The 22485-nt window shown below is 38.3% G+C and overlaps 1 protein-coding gene across 1 annotated transcript; it reads left to right on the top strand.

Moving 5' to 3' along the window:
- The first annotated feature begins 20778 nt into the window (after window positions 1–20778).
- On the top strand, window positions 20779–22032 carry LOC138030453 (uncharacterized). Its single transcript, XM_068878365.1, has one exon. The coding sequence runs from the start codon at window positions 20779–20781 to the stop codon at window positions 22030–22032; it is 1254 nt and encodes a 417-aa protein (XP_068734466.1).
- The last annotated feature ends 453 nt before the right edge of the window (window positions 22033–22485 follow it).

The following is a 22485-nucleotide window of genomic DNA, read 5'->3' as shown; positions in this document are numbered from 1 at the left end:
CTAAAATAAGTCTTATGGTACACTTACCAGACAAACATCCTTTTTTCATGTGCTCCTGGATTTTACGTATTTCATTCACTTCTTCCTCCGATAATACAGGCTTACCTTCACTACTTTTAACGTTTCCCCACTTTTTAAGGAACAATTCTGCATTTTTTAACACGGTGTTTGGATCTGTCGATTCTTTGGTGCGTGTGCCCCCGATATCGGAGGAATCTCTGAAAATTAATCGTAGATCTTGCAGGCATCTGCCATGAAAGGGGTGACGTTTAGAAATTTTAGTACTAATTCGGTTTAATACGTGAAAAGACCGAGTCTCACCGCAAGCTCTGAGCCAAAAGCTTTTTGCAATTTTTTTTCTCCAGTGACAGCGGTTATCAATATAGAATTCCTTGACACGCTTTCCTTGGTTGGCAAGTCTCCTGTGCAGTTGCTCCAAATTGTGACGAACGTTTTCGACTCCTTGCGTCTGAGTTAGTTGCCAAGTAACGATGTGATCTTTTTCATTCATGACAGAACAGTGAGTCGTACTATGGAATCCACTTTCTGTCTTCCTTTCTCTCGTATCCTACACTGCTAGTTATATCAAAAGTATAGTCACACGAAAGCCAATCGTCCGCCGAAGTTTCGGACATGCGTTTGTCAAAAAAACTTCATTTAAATCAAAGTACATGTAGTGTAGAAAAAAGTCTGAAATTGTGTTTCGACTGGGGCAGTCCCGCATGGGATTAAACCGAGGAAAAACATCCATTATTATGACTGGGTGTCTAGCACTGTAAGAGTTTAAGTATTCCAAAAACCTGCTTTCGAGTTCCAAGTGTCGCAAATGCAGCCAGTCGAGCACAGTTTCGTGAATTTGGGCAAAGGAGAGTCCATTTCGTACGATAGAAACAACATTTCATGTGCATTAAGAAGTGAATGGACGGCTTGCTTTAATGCAGAATGAAACTCTTCTGCTTCCATCAGTATACATGAGTCAAAACTGGTGGCAAAACATATCATGAAGAAAACGCCGTTGAACATTCTATCAAAAATTGTTGATTTTAACATCGATCCCAATAGGATAGCTTGAATTCTTAACTTGCAGGTAGCAACGCTACAAATTATGGAATTAGCTTTGCACCTCAGGTAGCCGTCAGTACCGCTTTCACCGACGTGACAAATAACATTGTCGGCTATCTAGCCTCCCTCCCCCTTTATGTATGTATTCATTTATTTAATTATTTATTTATTTATTATATGGCCTACATAGTGCAGACTAAGTATCGATGACAGCGAAATGTACTAAACGACTTCACCAAGTGGCCTGTCTTGTTAAAGGAAAGTCTTTGTTAATGTTTAATATTTCGGTTGACATGGATAAATTTCCTACAAGGTGTGGCTAAGCATCTTCAATGGCTTCGGATTTGCAACTCATTAATTACAAAAGAGTATATTATATTAACGTCTCGTCTTTTTAATTAACATTCCGTAATCCCTTCTAAAATCCATTCCCTTGCGTAGCGCTCTCCGATTGGGGAGGAGCCAGGCGAGTGCTTGTGTACACTGGTTGTTATTAATTTCTTAATGAAAAAGTGGGCAACGAATGAGGAGAATTTTTACCAAATGCAAAGCAGAAATTACTATCATATGACATAACTCCAGGACAATTGTCAGTTTTTGAAGAATTTCACAAGTTGTAAGCACATTTCCGGCAAGGAATCATTCGCACCGATATTTCTGCTTCTCGACTGACCTCAGATTTTCCAGAAACTTTTCGTTTTTAACATTCTAATTATTTTCGAAAAAAGATAAAGACTGTTAATTCACAGTGTAGAAATAAATATACCGTATTGCCTCATATGATACGGAATAGAAAGAGAAGTTAACTCACGTATTGGTGTCTGCGTTTCATCATGAACACCTCTCGAGTTAAAGTGTTAGGGATGGGCCAAAGAAGATGCGCTGTAATGATACAAATACACGGATGATAACATTCTTCCCTCATTCATTTGTCAGTTGCTGGACAACTCCGTAACAAACGAATCGACCAAGGTCACTGAGTTTTCGCTGAACATTTCGCTGTTCATTCGCTGTTCTTTATACGGTACGTACCATTTGTCCCTTCTATGTCTTGTCGCTTTTTGTTATTGAGTCGAGGTCTGCGTTTAGTTTGTTTGTTTTCTTTGTTTTCTTTGTTTTAGTTTTTTTTTTCCGTGTCAGTAAAAGTCTTGCCTGTCACTCCCCTGGTAAGTGGTGTCTTTGTGCATAGAGCCTTCTGCGCGTATTTTCTTAGGATCGAGAGGGTAGTGGAACTGCGTAGATTTCTCTGGTGGACACAATAGAATCATTAACTTAGCCTGCAATGGCGTCGAAAGTCATGTAACGCGAATGGCGTTTTAGTGGATCCTTAAACAAAATATACCCTTATGGAGCTCAATAATGGAAAGTCAGTTGGATAAACTAGGCAGGAATCTCAAAAGCGACGAGTACTGGACTTCGACAACAATCTATCGCCCGTCGAGACGAAATCAAAGTGGGCTGTATTTACCTGAAGTACATGGTAATTTGACACGATTGAGTTTCTTGTCTTCACGCACGCAATGGAATAGGAAGAGGTTTTCGCCTCTAAGAGCAAATATGTTGTTTGTTTCAATAAATTTTTCGCTGGAAAAGGATTCTGTGGTATTTTCTGCCTTTGTGAATTATAATATCATGTTGTGTATTGAATTTTCGAGCTTAAGGTTGAAATGTGATATGGGAGAAGTTTTTTAGTATTGCTCTGTAAGCAGGAAGGGTTCACAGGCCTGTTGGAAGCGTGCTTGAGTTTCAACAAAATGAGCCCCAAAATCAGTGAAACCTTGTGACGCAGATGAATAATAAAGTAGCTGCTATTTCCAAAATGATGGAATTACCTGGTGATAAATAACGTCGTACGCGACTTGGAGAGTAAATTTTGACTTTGCATAAACAAGAGTTGGGCGCTTGTGATCTTTGTTTTGACTTCGCTCATTTCATTGTCAAACTTTATAACACTTGACAGAAAAAGAAACTTACAAAAACCCGGTATCTTGCCATCATTTGACACGGATGCTTCACTGTTTGGCGAGTAAACATGCCGCGGTAACTTAATCACGGCGCTCGCGGAATTCCGGCCATGTCACTTTCGATTTTGCAATTTACTGGAACGTAGCAAAAATCCCCCAAAATGTTTGTCGCTGATCGTAACTTTTTATATTCTATATTCACGGTTCAAAATTAATAATGTTTTCATGTCGTAAATATTTTATTCTCGATCGACTGTCCCGGAAACTTCCTTCTGCTCTTTCTAAAAACTGTGTATCAATAGTTATTTGCTTTTTCATCAATATTTGTTTTGCATAAAGCAAGCTAATAAAATCTGTACCTTCCTGAGTTCGCATTTGTTAGCGTTAATAGTATTTTTGGTCAGATGCTTCTGTTTTTTATGAGGGGTTTATTGTTTTGGTCTCCCATCCTAACACTAACCCCGCTAAACAGGGGTTGACTTCAGTGAAATTTAATATTACAAAGCTGTCAGATGCTCAGAGGGCACAATTGTGGTGAAAAGAAGTTGTGAGGGAACTTGAAAATTATCAACATGTCAGCCCAGAAGCCAATGTTTCTCGCTTCTCTTTTATTTGTTATTCTTCAGGGACTGGAATGCTATATTTCAATACCACACAATTCAGTGCCTTCTGATTTTCTGTAGCATGTACCACAGGCAACCCAGTGTATGCTTCACGGAAGCATCTCGTTTTTTAAGGTTTGAAGAGTTTATTAGTCAATGTTGGCACGTAAGTGTGTAATCACCAATCGTTTCAGCCTGGACATAAAAATAGGGTATATATAACGGCCTCCGCAAAAAGTGAATCCTGATGGTTTCTTCATGGCATCGAATATAGCATCGTTGGAAGCACTGCGTGAAATTACCTTTTGCAACAAAATCCCTGCCAAAGGAATGTTAAAGGATCCTGAAAGCAATGTAAGGCACCTAGAAAAATAATATTGAGAAATTGAATTAATTGATAAATGGAAACACACGTAAAACGTAAGGCAAGCCATCGAGCACATGTTTGTTGAAATTGTCATTTTTGCGTTCAATGTTGCTCTTGGGTCGTCAAATTCAATTGGAAAATCTTTTTTTTTTTTTACCTAAAACGTTCCATAAATTGAGTAAAAAGCATCGTTTTAAAGATCTTTTCAGGGTATTCATGCATCGTATATCTTCGATCAGCCTTTGTTGTTTTTATGGAGTATTGTAAAATTCATTAATAATTCATAAGGATGACAGCCAACAGAAACGCACTATTCAGGTCACATGTGTTGGTTTGTAAATTCCGTTAAAGTTCAACTGTCTGAAAGCACGGGGAGGGATTGAATAGATAGCAGGGAAAGGCTGGGGTTGATTAATTTTTAATTAGTTGAATTAGCAATAGGATTAACTTTTATAAAGATCACCAGCTCACCTAATTAGTATGCTTAACTTTAATAAAGACGAGTCCTGTAAATTTGTACAAAGTTTATTAATCAATCACAAGTTTGATATTTCAATCACAACTATTAGGTAACAATTTACTTGAATCTTGTGTGCCTTGTCGAGAAAGTTCAATGCATCCTCGCCTTCCGTCTCACGCAAATGACAGTTAATAGCACAAAATTAAAAAATTAAACGTGACTTACCTGGAAGTTGAAGTTTGATTGTAATTCTACCGATCCGTGGAGTCAGAAGGGGATTACATGAGATTGCGCGACCTGCCAGCTCAATATTTAAAACCTGTCGTATGGTCACTCCCCAATAATAGGGCGGGACAATGTGCACAGTTCATTGCATGCACAACCACTAGGGTGGGCACGTAATCCCCTTCTGACTCCACGGATCGGTAGAATTACAATCAAACTTCAACTTCCAGGTAAGTCTCGTTTAATTTTTTAATTCTACCTCACCGTTACGTCATTCAGAGATCACGTGAGATTTTAAAGCAGAGTGGCCAGACGACAGAGAATGTCCAACAGCCCACTATCGTACAAACGTTGTAAAGCGTATTTAATAACAACATACCATAAATGCTGTAGGCTTTTTTCCTACCAAGCATGCACACTCTTAATATAGCTCAGTCAAATTTAAGTAAGCTTGAGCCATAGTCACACCCGTGAGAATCCTTAATCGGTTTGTTATAATACTTGCTAAAAGTGGAAGCACGTGACCAACCACCAGCTGATAAAATCTTGTCTAAAGGAACCCCTTTAGAATTGGCTGCACTTACTGAAGCTGACCTAGTACTATATGCACTAAAGACATTGGTGTCAATACCGGAATTGCTCAAGACCTGTTTGATCCATCTTCCAATGGTGTCTCTTGAAACCGCTCGATATGGTTTGTTAAAACTTATTAGCAGCTTCGTTTCATCTCCCCGTAGGGGTTTCGTTACAGCTAAATATTTTTGGAGATAGGTATAAATACATAGCCGTCTATCAGGAGCATAAGCCTTAAATTTTAAATCTTGTAAATGCCTTCCTGGCTTAGTGTGTTTAACTTTACTTGAAACTTTAAACGTTAACTGGGACTTAGACATAGTCATATCTTTCAAATCCAACAATTGGATTGTTTGGATCCTTTGACCCGATAACAACATCAACATCATTGTGACCTTGTAGGTCAAGTCCTTGAGAGACAATTTTGCAACGGGACGCAGAGTTTTCAAATAAGATAACACAACGTTTACATCCCAGATTTCAGTATACTTAGGGAATGTGGGTCTTGAGTGGAAAATGCCTTTCATAAACCTTGTGACTAGAGGGTCAGTCCTCACAGAAATGTTTCCAGGCAAAACAATAAAGGTAGACAATGCACTTGTAGCAGTACTAAGGGCACTATAGCCACAGCTAGCCTCGAACAGTTCAGTTAGAAAATGTAACTCTTCCTCTACAGGTGGTGAAAACATATCAACTTTCCGTCCACTGCAGAACCTTTCCCACTTTTGTAAATATCCAGCATATTGTTTTTGGTTGGAGTCACGCCAGGATGCCATGATGATTTTAAGGGTTTGCTCTCGAAGACCTTTTTTACAGAGGGATTCCCGGACAAGTGACAGGCCAGAAGTACTAAGTTTGAATGCAGGGGATGAATGTGCGCTGGGTTGTATGGCAATTTCAGCAGATGTTTTCCCTTTGGCAGCATCAGTGGTTCGCGAATTAGAAGCCTCATTAAGTTTGGATACCAAGGTTGTGTTGGCCAATTCGGGGCCACAAGTATTCCCTCGGCTCGATCGTCCTCTATTTTTTGTACAACTCGTCCTAATAAACTGAAGGGAGGAAACCCAAAAAAGGTGTCAGAACGCCAGTCTAGGGTAAAAGCGTCAACAGCTTCTGCTCCAGGGTCTGGTTGCCAAGCAACATATCCGGGCAGCTGATAATTCAATCGGGAAGCGAAAAGGTCTATTATGGGTCTGTAGAAATATGCTGTGATTGATGCAAAAATGGTTTCCTTTAGCTTCCATTCAGTTTGGTCACAAAATACACGTGATGGTTTGTCTGCTGCTACATTGCTAGTGCCTGGCAAGTGAGCAGCACTAAGCCATAAATTTCTGTCAATGCACCAAAACCAAATTTCCCTGCTAGGGAGTTGCAAATGGCAGAATGGCTTCCACCCATGTTATTAATGTACGTAACTGCAGTAGTGTTATCAATCATAACACGCACATGTTGATCCCTCAGGTCCTGACAAAATGTTTGTAATGCAAAAAATGCAGCTTTCATTTGAAGGGCATTAAAGGGAACCTCCACTAAAACAACAAAATAACTTTAAACCACAGAACATAATGTTAACAATTGGAATTGCTCAATCTTTTTCCAATGAAAACGTTTGTATTCGAGAAAAATAAGTTCCAAAAACGCTTATTTTGGCTTTCAAATTTCCTGGGCGCCGCCATCTTGAATAATTGTGACGTAACTTGGTTGCCCTATTGTTCTGATGCAAAGAGCGATTGTTCTGGATGACGTATGATAGTATCGCTAACTCCCGAGAGAGCAGGAGCTATCAAAGAGGCAGCAAAGAGACTGCTAGCAAAACCAAACCCCACAATACGAGACCTTGCTGAGAGTTGTGTTTACGGACTCTTGCATTATCGTCAACTAGAAAGTGACAAGATCAGTGCTCCGAAGAAGTCACAAGAGGATTATCATGCCCCTGTGACCGTTTCAAACTTAGCACAACAAGATCTACATTGGTGGATCCAAAGCATTCAAACTGCTAAGAATCCAATCAATCATCCTGACCCTACTATAATCCTTGACTCAGATGCCTCTAACATGGGTTGGGGTGCTGTGTATCAAACAAAATCAACCGGGGGTAGATGGACCAACAATGAACAGCAACTACACATTAAAGGGAACCTCCACTAAAACAACAAAATAACTTTAAACCACAGAACATAATGTTTACAATTGGAATTGCTCAATCTTTTTCCAATGAAAGTTCTGGCTCTAGGAACACGGCTTCAGGTTCTCCCGCCATGTCTCCTAAATCTGTACACACTGTATCGCCGCCCGTGGTTCTTTGGTGATTTCGCCAATATCGACCACGCTTAAATAAAAGCTTCCGATAAGACTTCTCCGCTGTCACGGTATAGCTTTTGTTGCGGTAATATTGTCCTCAATTTCGAACACAGACAGGGAGGTGAGATAACACCTCTGATTGCTTCGCTGAGCAAGAACGCATTGAGCTGAGCTGGCAGGTCGCGCAATCTCACGTGATCCCTGAATGACGTAACGGTGAGGTAGAATAACAAATAAAGCGAATTGGGCGGATAACGCTCTCTATTTTGCTTGGCCACTTCACAAACGAACTGAATTTGCTCAACCAAAAGTTTAGCTTATTTGCCGACATGTGCTCTACTGAAACGGTCACATCTTCAACATCTTCGCATTTGAGACCGGCCATTCTAACAACTTCTCACATTGCACACTTATTTCGCCGTGGCTGCTGCCACTCCCCATTTAGTGTTGTATTGTGTTGCTTTCGGAGTTGCTCCTACACCAGACTGGTCTCTTCTTCTTTACTCTTTGGAGAGCGAAACCAACCAGTCATGTTTCTACCACAAAAGCTCTACCAAAATAGATTGCTAAATTCAATGCTAAACTCCTATGGGACAACTTTACGCCCACGTGATTAACATAACAATCAAAATCTATTGTTTCATTTCACAAGTAAGATAAAATATTCTCGTCCGACCTTTGTGGGCTATAAATCGGCTCGCCTGCGGCTCGGCGTTTTAACTGCCCATAAAGGTCTCCCGCTCATGTTTTATCTATTACTTATAATTCATCACATTGAATTGATACACTGCTCAAATATGGTCATAAAGCGCTTGATAGATGGGGGTCTACATGACGTCTATTCGGCGATGGATGTAGATTCCGCAAGACAATGTGAAAATGACGGACCTGAACCGCTTCACATTTGTTCTAATCAGTGTGTTGAATTATAAAACACTTATGCACCGATCATCTCGAAACTTCAACATCCCCCCCTCCTCTCGGGCAACTCCCGGGCATTTGAACTTTCAGGGGCGGATCCAGTATTTTTTGAAAGTGGGGGCCGAACAAGAATACTAATCAGCGCGCGTTAGCGCGCCTCAGTAGGGCCTTAGGCGCTACTTTCTATGGGGGTCTGGGGGCATGCCCCCCCAGAAAATTTTGAAAATTTGGGTACTCTTACATGCACTCTGGTGCAATCTGGAACGTAATGTATCAGGATTCCATATTGAATAAAATTATAAGTTATGGTTATAATGATGCATGGTTTTTGACTCTTCGCTTCAAAGTCACAAATATATATAATTATATATATAGGCATTAAGATTTTACGTTGTTACAGTCTCTGTAAGATAGGTTGACTGTAGAAAAGTATTTTGCATCCAGTCTTCTTCCTCATTTCGAAAGGATAATATTAGCGCCTGTAAGTTGAAAGTTTATTCGCACAACTTTGGTCATACTATTAGCGAAAAATCACGCTTTAGCTAAAAAAATCAAAAGCTCCAGCAGACTGCTTACAAAATGATAAAATTATTGTATCTTTTGACAAAAAAAAAATCTCCGACGAACTGAAAGGGGGGGGGGGGCGCGGCCGCCTCGGCCCCCCCCTAAATCCGCCCCTGACTTTGAAGACTGGATCGTTCAAATTGCCGCTTCCTCAGCCCTAATTGGTGTTCAATTGCCCTACCCTATTGTCAGATGTATCTGTCATACCATACTAAAGAACAATCGTCATTGCCTCCTGTCATCTTTAATAAAGCTTGTGTATAAACATACTAACACACGTTTCGTGACCCTTGATGATGCCATTTTTACCAGACTTGAGCTACTATAAAAACACAACTGTAGTATTGAAACTATTGAAAATTGAATTAACTAAGGCGGACAATGTCAATTTAAGCAAGTACAAGCTGCTCTAACTCCTAAACACATAAAAGGTTGTTTAAGGAGGGTACTCTATACTTGTCAGCAACAGAGCCTAGAGCATTTACGACTGCATGTATTTTAAATTGTTGAGTGTCGGTGAATTACCTCTAACAGAAACGAACAGCTTTCAGTGAAAACGTACCATATTGCATTCACTCTATGGTATGATAAAGACGAAGTACGCAGCCAAAATTCCTTTGACGGCAACTTTTGAAAACCTTTTTTTGTAAGCCAATCGCTCACAAATGCTATATCTCTTACTTTAAACTCTTACATCTTGTCCAAACACTTGCTTTATAGCTGTTAGTGACTTTGGTGCCCGAAAAAAAAATTGAAACCTGACACCTCCAGTTCAATTATCCCCACCCCATGCAGGCAAAAGTTAAATTCCCCACTCCCCGGGCACATAGGATAGTCAAATGCCCCGGGGTTTGCCCGGGAGGGAGGGGGGAGATGTTGAACTTTCGATTTGATCGGTGCATTATAGTGCTCAAGCTTGCGTGATGTTGCCTAATTTTAGACTACTCGCCCTGAGGCCTCTGCGGCTAAGTATTAGGTGATATCATGCTCGATTCATGCTATAACTGTTAATGTAGGAACCAGTGTTGACATTTCAATAATTTTTGCCTGCTTTCCTATTTGATCACTTAAGCTTTCACCCCTACCGTGGCCATACTTATATAGATTACTTCATGGTTGGTGAGTGCGTACGATTTTTATTCACGAGTTGTGAAGGATCGCGTAAACGAACCTTCACAACGAGTGGGTAATAAAAATCGTACAAACGAGCCAATCATGAAGTCATTTGTCTATTATATAAAGTTAACGAGGTAAGTGTTAATGGTGAGGCTATCAAACCACCGATCGTGAACAAAAGCCCTAAACAAATCTTTACCTTTCATACCTTGCTTGAGCACTTTTAAAACTTTTTAAGATCTTCTGATGTATTTTTGTGGAGAAAACTAAGCAATAAAAGATCAAAAACTTTGAAAACCATACACCAGTCGGCCGCCATGTTTACAAATCTGTGCACAGGCCACCCGCGCCAAAGTTGAACATCATATTAGCCAATCAAAAACGCTGATACGAAAAATTTTTCACTAGTGAAAATAAAGATATAACCAATCAGAGCGTCGATACGTCATTTTTCACTAGCGAAAAAAATCGTATGACCAATCAATTGGCATCTCTAGCGCAAAGAGACTATTTTTATCTTGATCCTTTTTGGAGTGTAAATCTCGGTACGTATATAATAAAGTATTTTACTCTCTCTAACGCCAGACGATTGTACTTGTCAATGGGGGAATCCTAGGAGTCAGTGGGTTCAGCTCGAATGGGTTTTGGGCAGAGCGATAAGCCACAATTGCTATCCTTAAGGAGGCTTGATAGGGTTTTTAGCTGCGCGCGTGCCCTTAACCTACACACGGCATAACTAAGAAACAGTCGTCAGCTGAATGAATCAAATTTCTATCAAAACTGGCATGCAACACTGTCACCGGATGTGAAAATAGGCGTAAAGTCGTGCGAACCGGAAATAAAACCTCCGAAAAAAAAAATTGTCTTTATCTCGAAATTTTACTCAGTGACCTATCTTGGTTTTTTGCATGCACATATCATTCACGATTGCACTTCAATTAAAAATGTTTCGAGGAAAGTTATCTAGTACAATTTTCTGTAAACTATAAAAGCGCCTTTTTCGATGTATCTTTAATAAATTCTACCAGATAAATTGTTGTCATACTCTCTAAGAAGTTAAAGAAATGGTAGGTCACCGACTTAGTTTTTCAGATATTTTCAAGAACTGAGATTTAGAGGGCCTTTTTGTAGACCTGGCATGTTGCCTTGGTAACTTAGCTCGCTGTCCTATCCTTTTCTTTTGCAAATAAATAAGATTTGTTTTTCCCTTTCAAAAAGAGAATTTTTCAATCAAAGTTATCTCGTGGAATTAGGTTTTCATCTTCGAACAACGTTTTAATAAATAACACAACTTCTACTAGATATTTATTTATTTTTTGCATACTACCTATTTTGGAAAGTATGAGAATTTAATCCGCTTTTGGAAAATTTGAGAAAGAATACTGGTTCACCGAATTAGTTTTTAAGATATTTTCCATAAACTGAATTTAGTGGGATCCTATAGCAGTACTGCACTATTGGCATGACAACATTAAGGACTCAAAGACAGTATATAACGGCCATCACAAGAAGTGATGGTTTTTTCATGCCGTAAGTCCAGAAATTATAGATATTAAATTTGAAAAACGTTTTCTGTTGGTTGCAAGCACATACATGTAATGAATCAAAGAAAAAAGTTATTCATATTATGCTTTTTTATGTGGAAATGTAAACAAGGCAAGAATTACTATTTTAAGATATCAACACAATAAGCCGAAAAGGTTATTAACTTGAGCATGTGACGCTGGAAATCAAGAAAAATGCTACAATTCCCACCATCCATCTGACCAATTGCCTCGGGAAGGCCGAGAGCTTAATAGAGGTTAAAGATAAATTGGGCAGAAATGGCAGCCAACATGATTTTTGGACTCTATATAGCAAAATGCTTTCTTGAAAAGAGTTAAACAGGTGACGATACATTGAAAAAAAAAAGAAAAAAACTTTTTTTTCACCAACAATCATCGCAAACTTTTTTGTACTTCAAAGCCTTTGACGGCTGATGTACTTAAAAAAATCGGTTGGCCACATGTATTCATTTCGCGGCTTGTGACTCGTCATAACAATCATGGAGATTGAATTGCAGTTCCTGTCGTTATCAGTGATCACCTCTTCTTATTGCCGTCTTCCTGTCATTATTTTGCTTGACAAGATGCTGTAATGTGCTTGCCGTTTAATAGAAGTAAAAAAGCAATAAAAAATGAGCTTGAAACAACGAAAAGGTCGCCTCAGCCGCTTAATGGAGGTGGCCGTTGAACAGAGTTAATGAATTAAGTATTTTAGTGACAACTAATTCAGCACTTAGGAAAGTGGCTGTTTAATGGAGGATGGATGCTTAAAAGAGGTCGCACTGTACTTGCTGCGCCACTTTCCAGCTAACTATATCAACCACTTCTCACTTCCACTTTGGCGAATAATTGTAACATTCCTCCTCTCTCGATTTAATTCATTGTTCAGACATTGTTCAGTTTTGGGAAATGTTGTTCAAAATGTTTTATTCTTAGGCCATGTTTTATCAGGTCTGACAACTTACGGCTTCTTTATTAAGCATTGCTTAAATAAGCTAAAATGAAATCACATAATTATTTGTCGTATAATAAACCTTCCTTGCCGGACAAGACTTGAAAGTGCAGCATAATTTCCAATTATTTTTTTCACACCCTATCAGAAGCCCAGAATTGTAGGGAAGATGACAGCAGGTATAGGCGAGAGTAAAATTGTACTTGTGGTTTGATATCGTGGATGAATATTATAGTAGTTTTTGAAATTGTCTGCTTTGTTTCTAGACATGGCTTCAGGCTTAACACAAGCTGCAAAACGATCAGGAACTGTGGGTAAAGCACCCTCAGTTCGAAAGCAGCATTCCATGGGAGGACATCTGCCCAGCCCATATATTTCAGTGGTTGAATACCTTCAGTAAGGCCAACAACACCACCCAGGATATCCTATCGGCTAGAATTTTTGCAACTGTGGCATGTCTTTTGGGACCGTCAACTATCAAGGTTGACTGCAGAATTCGTGCCGAAACTGTTAATCTTTTTATAATATGCCTTTGTGATCCTGGGGCACGAAAGTCTCCTACCTTTCAACATGATTGTCCCCAACCCATACGTTTACATGTAGAGACAAAAGAGGACAATGCACTATTCGTTGATGAAGTTACCAAAGCTGGTCTTTCCCGCCAACTTAAGGCAGCAAATGGCCACAAAGCAATAGTCGGCAAAGAAGAGGCCTCTCAGTTTTTTCAACAGATACTTGGTTCCTTGAGAGACAAAAGCAGGATTGACATGGAGCGTATTATCCAGCTGTTTGATGAAAGCACGTGGGTGTATACGAAGGCTGACAAAAGTGCACGCCAAGTCATTGACAGCCCAGTCGTATCGTTGAGTGGGTACAGCCAGCCAAATCGCTTTTTCCCAATTTATGTCAAACTGAAAGAAAGACGTGATGGTGCTATTGACAGGATGCTAATATATCAACCCCTTCCCCATCGCCTGGCAGCCCGTGAAACAAGGGAGTACGTTGGAAAACTGAATGAGTCCCCTGTGAAGGATCTCAGGTATTTTTTGGGTTTATCAAGTGTTTATATAATATTGATTCTAAACATAGCTGAGGCAGATGTTGAGGTTGATTTGTTTCATTGGTCAATTGGTTACAATTTATCAAAGCATTTTTTGCCCTGCCAATACAGGTAAGATAGCTAGCATAAACCCAAAAAAGAAAGCATAAATTATTAGTCTCATGTTCAAGAAAAGCCTTATTTCTTGACGCTAGGCAACTGCAATCAGCAGTATCCTCTTACAGTCCAGCTATGTCACACGTGACCAGTATTTATGAGACTGAAATGTACATCTGAATTCTTCTTTAGAGCTTCTAAGATCTGAATGGAATCTTGAAGATTTTTGCGAAAGTTGGTATGAAAAGATCATTGGACAATATCTGAACAATAAACACTGGTTGATTTATAATAGACGAAATTTCATAGCTATATAGCCATATAGCAAGGAAATATCGACGGGAAATTCAGAATCTCTAGAGAGCAAAGCTCAAAACTGGCTAGCAGATTTGAATACTCAGTTATTTCAAAACTACTGGTCATGCATGACATACAGCGTAGCTTGACTGTAACATTAATTATCCACCGAGATAATGAGAAATGGAAAAAGTGAGAGCACATCTCAATTTGCCTAAGTTAACCGTATATTGCCAGATATTGACATGGTGGGTTTTTCACAAAGCCTTACACGATCAATCTATGGGGACATGGTTTTGTAAGACTTAAAAATTAGAGGAAAATCTGTAGGTACTGTTACTTTTTGTCAGTCGATTGTATTCCACTTTGGAATGGGAGCCATGTTTCCTTTTCTGCACTGTAGAGTGTGAGTTAGAGAGATTCATGCCAATACAGTAACAGCTTATTCTGTTCAGCTTCCATGGCACATGTAATCAACTAAAGAAAGATACAGACTCTTGTGCACCAACAAACAATATAGGTTCAATCAGGCAGCCTCTCAAGTGACATTGACTATCATGATCTTTTCTGCTTTGCAGCATACAGTAACTTTGGCGTATTGTTAAATTTCAGGGTCATCTATTCGTCCATTTACGAGTTATCTCATTCTGAAAATGGACCCACCACATACGCTCTGGATCAAGCTGGCAATACAAAATATGAAACTTTTATAGATGGCAAAGCAGAATCTTTAAACAGTCAGTGGGCAAGGAATATATCGCCTGAGGATGTGTCAAAGGATGACAGACATGTCCTTAGACTGGCTGCTGTACTACATGTGCTGTTTGACCAGCTTACAAAATTTTTCCATGGCCATGAAAAGTCTCCACCACCTCAAATAATAAACAGCATTACGCTCCAGCGAAGCATCGCTCTGTGTCAATATTTCACAGGAAAACGAAGAATCCTTAACCAGGTCAGTGGAAAAGTTCGTTTTAGATAGTACAAGTGTGTATTTTAATATCAGCATTAATTTTGTTCTATGTACAAACTGCTCATTAATAAACTGTCATTCTTTTGTTACAGTTGATCCTTCCAATTTCTTTACTTTTACCGCGCAGCGGTGGCTCAGTTGGTTGAGCATCGGGCTGTGATGCGGGAGGTCGTGAGTTCGACTCCGGCCGGACCAAAACTCAGGGTCTTAAAATAACTGAGGAGAATGTGCTGCCTTTGTAATTACATCTGCAAATGGTTAAACTTTCAAGTCTTCTCGGATAAGGACTGTAAACCGGAGGTCCCGTCTCATAACCTTTGTTGGAAATTAAATAGTATGGGACGTTAAAGAACCCACTCACTGTTCGATAAGAGTAGGGGACGTAGTCCCCGGTGTTGTGGTCTAACCTTATCTGGACGGGGGCATCTTTCACTTCCATAAAAATCAATTGTAAACTGCGAAACAAGCAGTCTGGCTAAAGTCCCCCACAAAGTATTTTAAATTAGTCCTGAAAAGCCCCGTAGGGGAGAGACTAATAGCCTAACGATTGTAACGATTGTATTCGATTGTACTTTGGCAACTGTCAATGGACGGCTCAAATAATGGTTATTTGTTTTTCATGGAGATTGGAATGTCAAAAAAAAAGAATTCTTAAAAGCTCTTAAGACAGTGACTGAAGGAAACTGGAAGTGACAGAGAAACTGATAAAAAATGAGCTTGAAATGGTTTCCAGATTTCTAAGTGGTTGGAGGGTTTTTGCACTCCTGATCCATCCTTTTATAACAATGATTGGATGATGAAAAGAAACCATGGTGAAGATCATTATAATTGTAGTGTTGCACTCATAAAGTGAATCTATTTCAGTACATGGATCATTAGTTTTTTCTGTCAAAACTCTGATAGCATCATAAAAAGAGACATTTGTTACATTCAAGTAAACCAATATTTTCAGTGATAAAGTAGTATATTGGGACTTAGCTGACACTTTTTATGCAAATTAGGTAGTGTTATAATATGCTAATGAGGGTGATAATATTAATGAATTGTTTTTGACCGTGAAGACTGGGTCGAGACGCGAGGTCGGGGGAGATGGCGGATGCAGAGGCGGCCTATATTAATGTTGTTTCGCTTTACCCCATATTTATTCAGAGGAATATGGCGGAAGGAGGAGATTTTGATTTTGAAGTAGAAGGAGGAGATTTCGATTTTGAAGTATTAGAGGGAAATGTGAACGATTTTGCGGAAGCTCGTTTTCAGAGGCGATCGTTTGAGCTAGTTAAAGCTCGATTTTATGACATGTTGGGAAGAATTTCCCCTAGTCCGAATTCCGATAGGCAATTTAGTGAACTTTTACATGAGAGAGAGAAGATAGAAGGTTGGTTGTTGGATTCGAGAGGTTTTTTTTCGCAGTTTTCGGCTACAGAAGACAACGAAGAATTAAAAAAAGAATTTGAAAAAGGGAAGGAGGAGTTGAATTCTATGTTAAAGACCATCTTGGAATGTCGTGACGTAGAGAAAATGAGAAGGCAAGTGGAAGGTAAGGTGATACGTGTTTTTATTTTAGATGGCGGAAGGAGGACGGGAATCTGATGACTTGAGAGAGGTTGTTGGTGGAGTAGAAGGTTTAAGAGTTGTTGATTTGAATTGTGTTCAACTTCATAAGAAAGATTTTGATAAGAAGGTCACACAATTATACATTGTGTATGTGGATTTATTTGGTGCATGGAGGGTTCAAATGTTTGGAAAGGTAATGGAGGAGAGGGATAGATTGTTGGAATGGTTGAAGAATGAGAGAGAGAAAGTTTTCCTTATCAAAGATGATGAAAAGAAGAGGGAAATGGAAGTTACATTAAAACAAGAAGAAAAAGAAATGGAGAATTTTTTGCAATTGTTGTTTGATTGGCATGGTGTTGGAGGTAAAAAAAGATAGGTTAATTAATGGTTTTAGTTTTATCTTGGATTTTGATGTGGTAGGTTTACAATTTTTATTTTGGATTTGCCGAGGAAACTTGATTAGATGATTTTGTTATGTTTATAGAGGAATCTGAGGAAGATCCACTCGTACGAGGAAAGAAAAAGAAAGAAGATGGCATTTTCGATGAAGAAGATGATGAAAGAGTTGAATAAAGTGGAAGAAGAAATGAAAGCTACTTCAGGCTTTTCACGAAGATTGACTCACCAGTTTCTTCTCGATGGTGTGGGTTTATATTTTATCAGACAGATAAGATTTATGGAAAACATCATTTATAAAGAGTTTGGTTTTCCATATTTTTGTGAAGCTGAAAAATGTCATTGTTTTAATGAATGATAAATAAAACGTTTTAACAGAAAAAAGGTTATTTGAGTTTGTCTGTGTCTTAGTCCCAACACCCCTTTTTAAGAAGAAAGGAAAACATGACACTTTATCTCCCTGTCTGTTACTTTTGCAATTTAGAGTTGGAAGACGGGAGAAGGGATGTGACGAGTTGTTGTGGAAAATATATACATTTGACTTGTGCCACACGTTTCTGCGGTAAAGAATGCAAATGTTGCAAGTTTTCGTGGCCGAAAGAAGGTATGATGGTTTTGAAATCTTTTGTGGAATGGTGTGAGGTCAAACATTGGACGGGTGGATTTCAGTCACGCGTCAGATGAACAATACCTTCCATTGATAATGATGATGGATATTATTACCGTTTCATTGCTGTGGACGAAGGAGGCAGGAAGACATATTTACATAATAGAGAAGACTTATGGATGCATTTTTGTTGAAAGAGTAAAAAACGTTGTTTTCTGACTTTGTTTTTCATTTGTTGTTGAGAACTCGTTGGATGAACATAAGGAGAAGAGAAATGGCTGAGACGCTGGAATTAAATGATCAAATATTCAATGTTTTTCAAGTGGTTAGAACTGTCACCTTTGGAATTTTATGAATTCCCTGTTTGTCCGTTGTGGACGTGATGTTTTTTTCCTTGTTTTTTTCTATTTTCAGTCCAAGTATGTTAAGACGATAAGAGAAGTCGTGACCAGATTATCTTCTGGACATGAAGTTATGTTAAGAATTTTGAATGGTCAAAAGGTGGAAGACGCAGAGAAGAGGAAGATTTCATGTCGATTACGAACATATAAAATGAATATTCGTTCTGACTATGATTGTGATCTTAGTGAATATATTGAAGAAGTAGACGATTTTCTTTCCTTTTTGTTAAATGATGAGACGCATTTACCTTCGTGGTTTTTGCGTCAGACAAAATTTCCGGATTTAAGACTCGGCATGGTTAATCTGATTATAGAGGCGTTAACCGGATATTATAGTTGTATTAGGTTAGAAGGAATGGAATGAATTGTAATACAATCTTTTGTTTGTCTGAAATCATTTTGTCCACGTGTCTTTGTTCTTTTCATATAAATATGACCTTTGTCTCATCTGAAGTCCAATGACATATTCACCATGTTTGCCTTTGTGTTCTCGTTGTTTCATCTGTTGACGGAACCTTTGCTAAGATTTGAGTCTTTGCATGATGAAACCGAAAATGTTCCATCTGCCTTTGAAGATATCAAAACGAGAGAAAGAAGTGGTTTTTTGACTTTAATAATTCCGAACACTTTTGTTTGTTGTCGTGAGGCGACGACGACCGATTGTCGTTGGACGAGCCAATTCTCGTTGATGATACGGCTTGGTTTGTCGACGGTCCAGTTGACTTGAAGAAGGAGAAAGAGGTTGGAAAATTAAAAAAACGAATTTTTTTTTGGAAGAGAGATTCTTTGTAAAAATCGTTTATTTTCGTTTTAGGACGACTACAAATCATTGATGGTTGACTGTGACCTTAATGGTAATGGTTATGAATGATCTAGAGAAACTTGTCAGACAAATTTTAGAGGAGGAGGATGAATTCGAATTAGATGATAGTTTGGAAGATGTTCTTGCCAGAGTTTAGAAGAAGAAGAAGAAGAAGAAGAAGAAGAAGAAGAAGAAATACCACAATTCGGAGGAAGAGATGTTAATCCTATCCAATTACATTTGAACTTCAATGGACGAGATGTGAATTTGAGATCACATTGGGTCTACCATAACGAAAGGTTTGGAGTGGACGGAATAGCTTATGATTTTGTCTTAGATCCAAATTTTCATGCTGAAGATGTTTTTGAAGGTTTTCATTCAATTCTTGAAGAAATTTATTCTCATATGAGATCTAATTTTCATCCTAATGATTATGTACAGATTTTCGTTTCTTCTGATGGGTATAAAGATGGTGGTTTTTCTCTTCCGTTACATCAGGTTGAAGATTTAGATGAAAGAGTTTTATTTGAAAAATTTGGTCTTGTCATTCAATCGAATGAGGATGTGAGTTTGGATGATGGAAGTTTTAGAATTGAAGTTTACCATGTTTCATCTTCCTAGTGAAGGAGGATATCCGACCAGATATTTGTTAAATTCGTATGGGAGGAAATTCGAGCAAGTATTAGTAAATACTCGTTCTCTTTATGAGGTTCCAAAAAAAATGGACCCATTTTGTGGAGTCGTGGCTTTGATTTTAGGTTTACGATTGGCCAATGGGGAGTCTATCGCCCCTCCTTCTCGTTTAAAAGGCAGAGCGATGAGAAGGTCTTGTCAGATGTTATTGCGAAGAGCAGGATTACCATCTATTGAATTGAATTTAGAGGGAGTGAAACGAATATCTAGTTTGGATGAGTATTGTTCTCACCCTATATGTGTCATAAGTAGACAACATTATAATACTCCTATTTTAAATTGTAATAGAAATTCGCGTGAGGAACCGATAATTTTATATCTTAACGATTCTCATTTTTATTTAGTGAAGAGTGTTAATTGTTTGTTGGGTAAAGAGGGTAGATTGTGTTTGAAATGTTTTCAATTCTTGAGAAATCGTGTCAGGGCACATCGATGTGAAAAAGATTTATGTTTGAATTGTAAATGTGTTTGCATGTCGGATAAGGAGGGTAGTGATAGTTTACAATGTGATTCGTGTGTTAGAATTTTTAAGAGTAGGGAATGTTTTGATAATCTTTTGACAATCGGTAAATCTAGAATGTTTTCTGCTAATACGGGTACATGTGATAATCTTGTTGCATTTAGAAATTGTGGACGAGATTTGAAAGCTAAAAACGGTGTTAGTGTGGGTAAAAATGCTTATTCGAACACTAAAACACCGCAGGTACATGAGTGTTATGCTTCATAGTGTGCTTCGTGTAAGCGAATGGTCAACTTAGACACTCATACATGTTTTCTTCTTTCTTGAAGAGAGGGGAGTATTGTTTTTTTGACATTGAGACCATGAAAGTGTGGGATGAGAAAAAAGAAAGGTTTATTTTTGTCCCCAATCTCATTGTATTTCAGTTTGAAGATGGAGAAGAAAGAGTGTTTTTGGGAGAGAATTGTTTGAAAGAATTTGCAGATTTTTTATTTAAGGGTGAAAAGAATTTAGTTGCTAGTGGAAAATATTTCACTATAGTAGGTCATAACACTGCTGGTTTTGACAGTTTTTTTCTTTTGCAGACGATTTGTGATGAGAGTTGTGATGATCCGAATACATTTTTTGGTGTGAAAGTTCCTTTGAAGATAAGTTTGGGGAAAAAAGTTCAGATTATTGATAGTTTTAGGTTTTTACAATGCAGACGAAGGCGTGTTGTTTGTTAAAAGAGTGTGACATCGATCGAGTGTGTGAAAGCTGTTGATTTTACTTCACTTTACCCATATGTCATGAAATACCGAGAAGTTCCCATCGGTCATCCGGTTTTCATTAGGGGTCCTTCTTTCATCTTTGATTATTCTATTAACAAGTATTTTGGTTTGATGAGGTGTCTTATGCTTCCCCCAAGAAAATTATTTCATCCTCTTTTACCAACTAAGATTAAAGTGGAAAGTGGAGATGAGAAACTTATTTTTACACTTTGTAAAAAATGTGCTTCAGATCAAACATTCATCTTAAAATGCACTCACTCAGATGAAGAGAGATCTTTTGAGGGATGTTGGACGACTGTTGAAATTTATAAAGCGGTAGAGTTGGGTTGTGAGATAGTTGAGATCTATGAAGTGTGGGACTATCGGGCGAAAGATGGTGATTTGTTCGCTTCTTTTGTCAATAGATTTTTGAAAGTAAAACAAGAAAAATCGGGTTGGCATCAAGGTTGTGAAAGTGAAGAGGAGAAACAAAATTACATAAAGAGATATGAAGAGAAAGAAGGTATAAAACTCGATTATGACAACATTGAGAATAATCCTGTCATGCGTTCTTCGTCGAAACTTTTATTGAATTCTTGTTGGGGATTTTGGGCTCGGAGACTTGATAGACGTATTACAACATTAACACACGATTCTGGTAAATTTTTTGATTTTGTCACAGATAGTAGTATGAGAGAACGGGTTTTTCGTATTCTTAACCCTTTCACTGTTTTATGTCATGGACATAAAAAACCTGAAGCTGTTATACCTAACTGTAAAGGTAATGTAGTTCAAGCAGCTTATGTAACCGCTTATGCTCGTTTGCATTTGTACGAGGATTTACTTGAAAGATTAGGTGATAGAGTGCTTTATATGGACACTGATAGTCCTTTTTACATTTCGAGAAAAGACAGAGAAGAATTTGAACCCGAATTAGGTGATTATTTGGGTGAGTTGACAAACGTCTTAGAGGACGTTGAAGGTTATGATAAGAGTTGTGTCATTCCTAGATTCTGTAGTGGTGGTCCAAAGAATTACGGATATGATGTATTTTCGGAAGAAAAGAACAAAAAGATTAAAACTTGTTTTAAAGTTACAGGTATAGGTTTAAATAGGGAAACTGAGAGAAAGGTTAATTTTGAAAAACTTTTCGAATTAGTTTGTAAATCACAAGTTTTGGATCTACCTAAAGACAAAAATGGAATTGTGAAGGAATCAGTCGAGGTTCCTAAATTTGATATAAAGCGTGGGGATAACGATGATCCTTTTTTTTTTAACCTCGCGAAATTTTAAAAAAGTATAAACTAGTTTTTGACAAGAGAGTTGTAGACTGGAATACTTGCGTTGCTTATCCCTTTGGTTATTGAAACATGAATAAAATGAAGAGAATTGAAACATTGAATTCATTTGTGTCTTTATTGTGTTGAGAGAAGTATGAGTGGAGTTGAAGAGACTGTGGCTGTTGGGTGTTTTCAAACATTTCTAAACTGCTGTCCTTCACAAAGACCTGGTGATGAGGTTCCAGACGGCAATGATTATACAGATGTAAAAGTCGAAATGACTCTTGTTTGTTGTAGTGGGAATAACGAGCGAAGATCTGATCAAAGGTCAGGGGTTAAATTGGGACGTTATAAAACGAGATCGTCTTTTTTTTTGTCTTCATTGTCGTTTGAAGAAGGCAGAAAAAATGAAGTCTCTGAATCCAGAAACTCCTCTTGCAAAGAAACCCAAGTGTGACGATAAGGG

Source organism: Montipora capricornis, chromosome 13, assembly GCF_036669925.1.
Source record: "Montipora capricornis isolate CH-2021 chromosome 13, ASM3666992v2, whole genome shotgun sequence".
Lineage (NCBI taxonomy): Eukaryota > Metazoa > Cnidaria > Anthozoa > Scleractinia > Acroporidae > Montipora > Montipora capricornis.
This window is presented reverse-complemented; position numbering and strand designations above follow the sequence as displayed.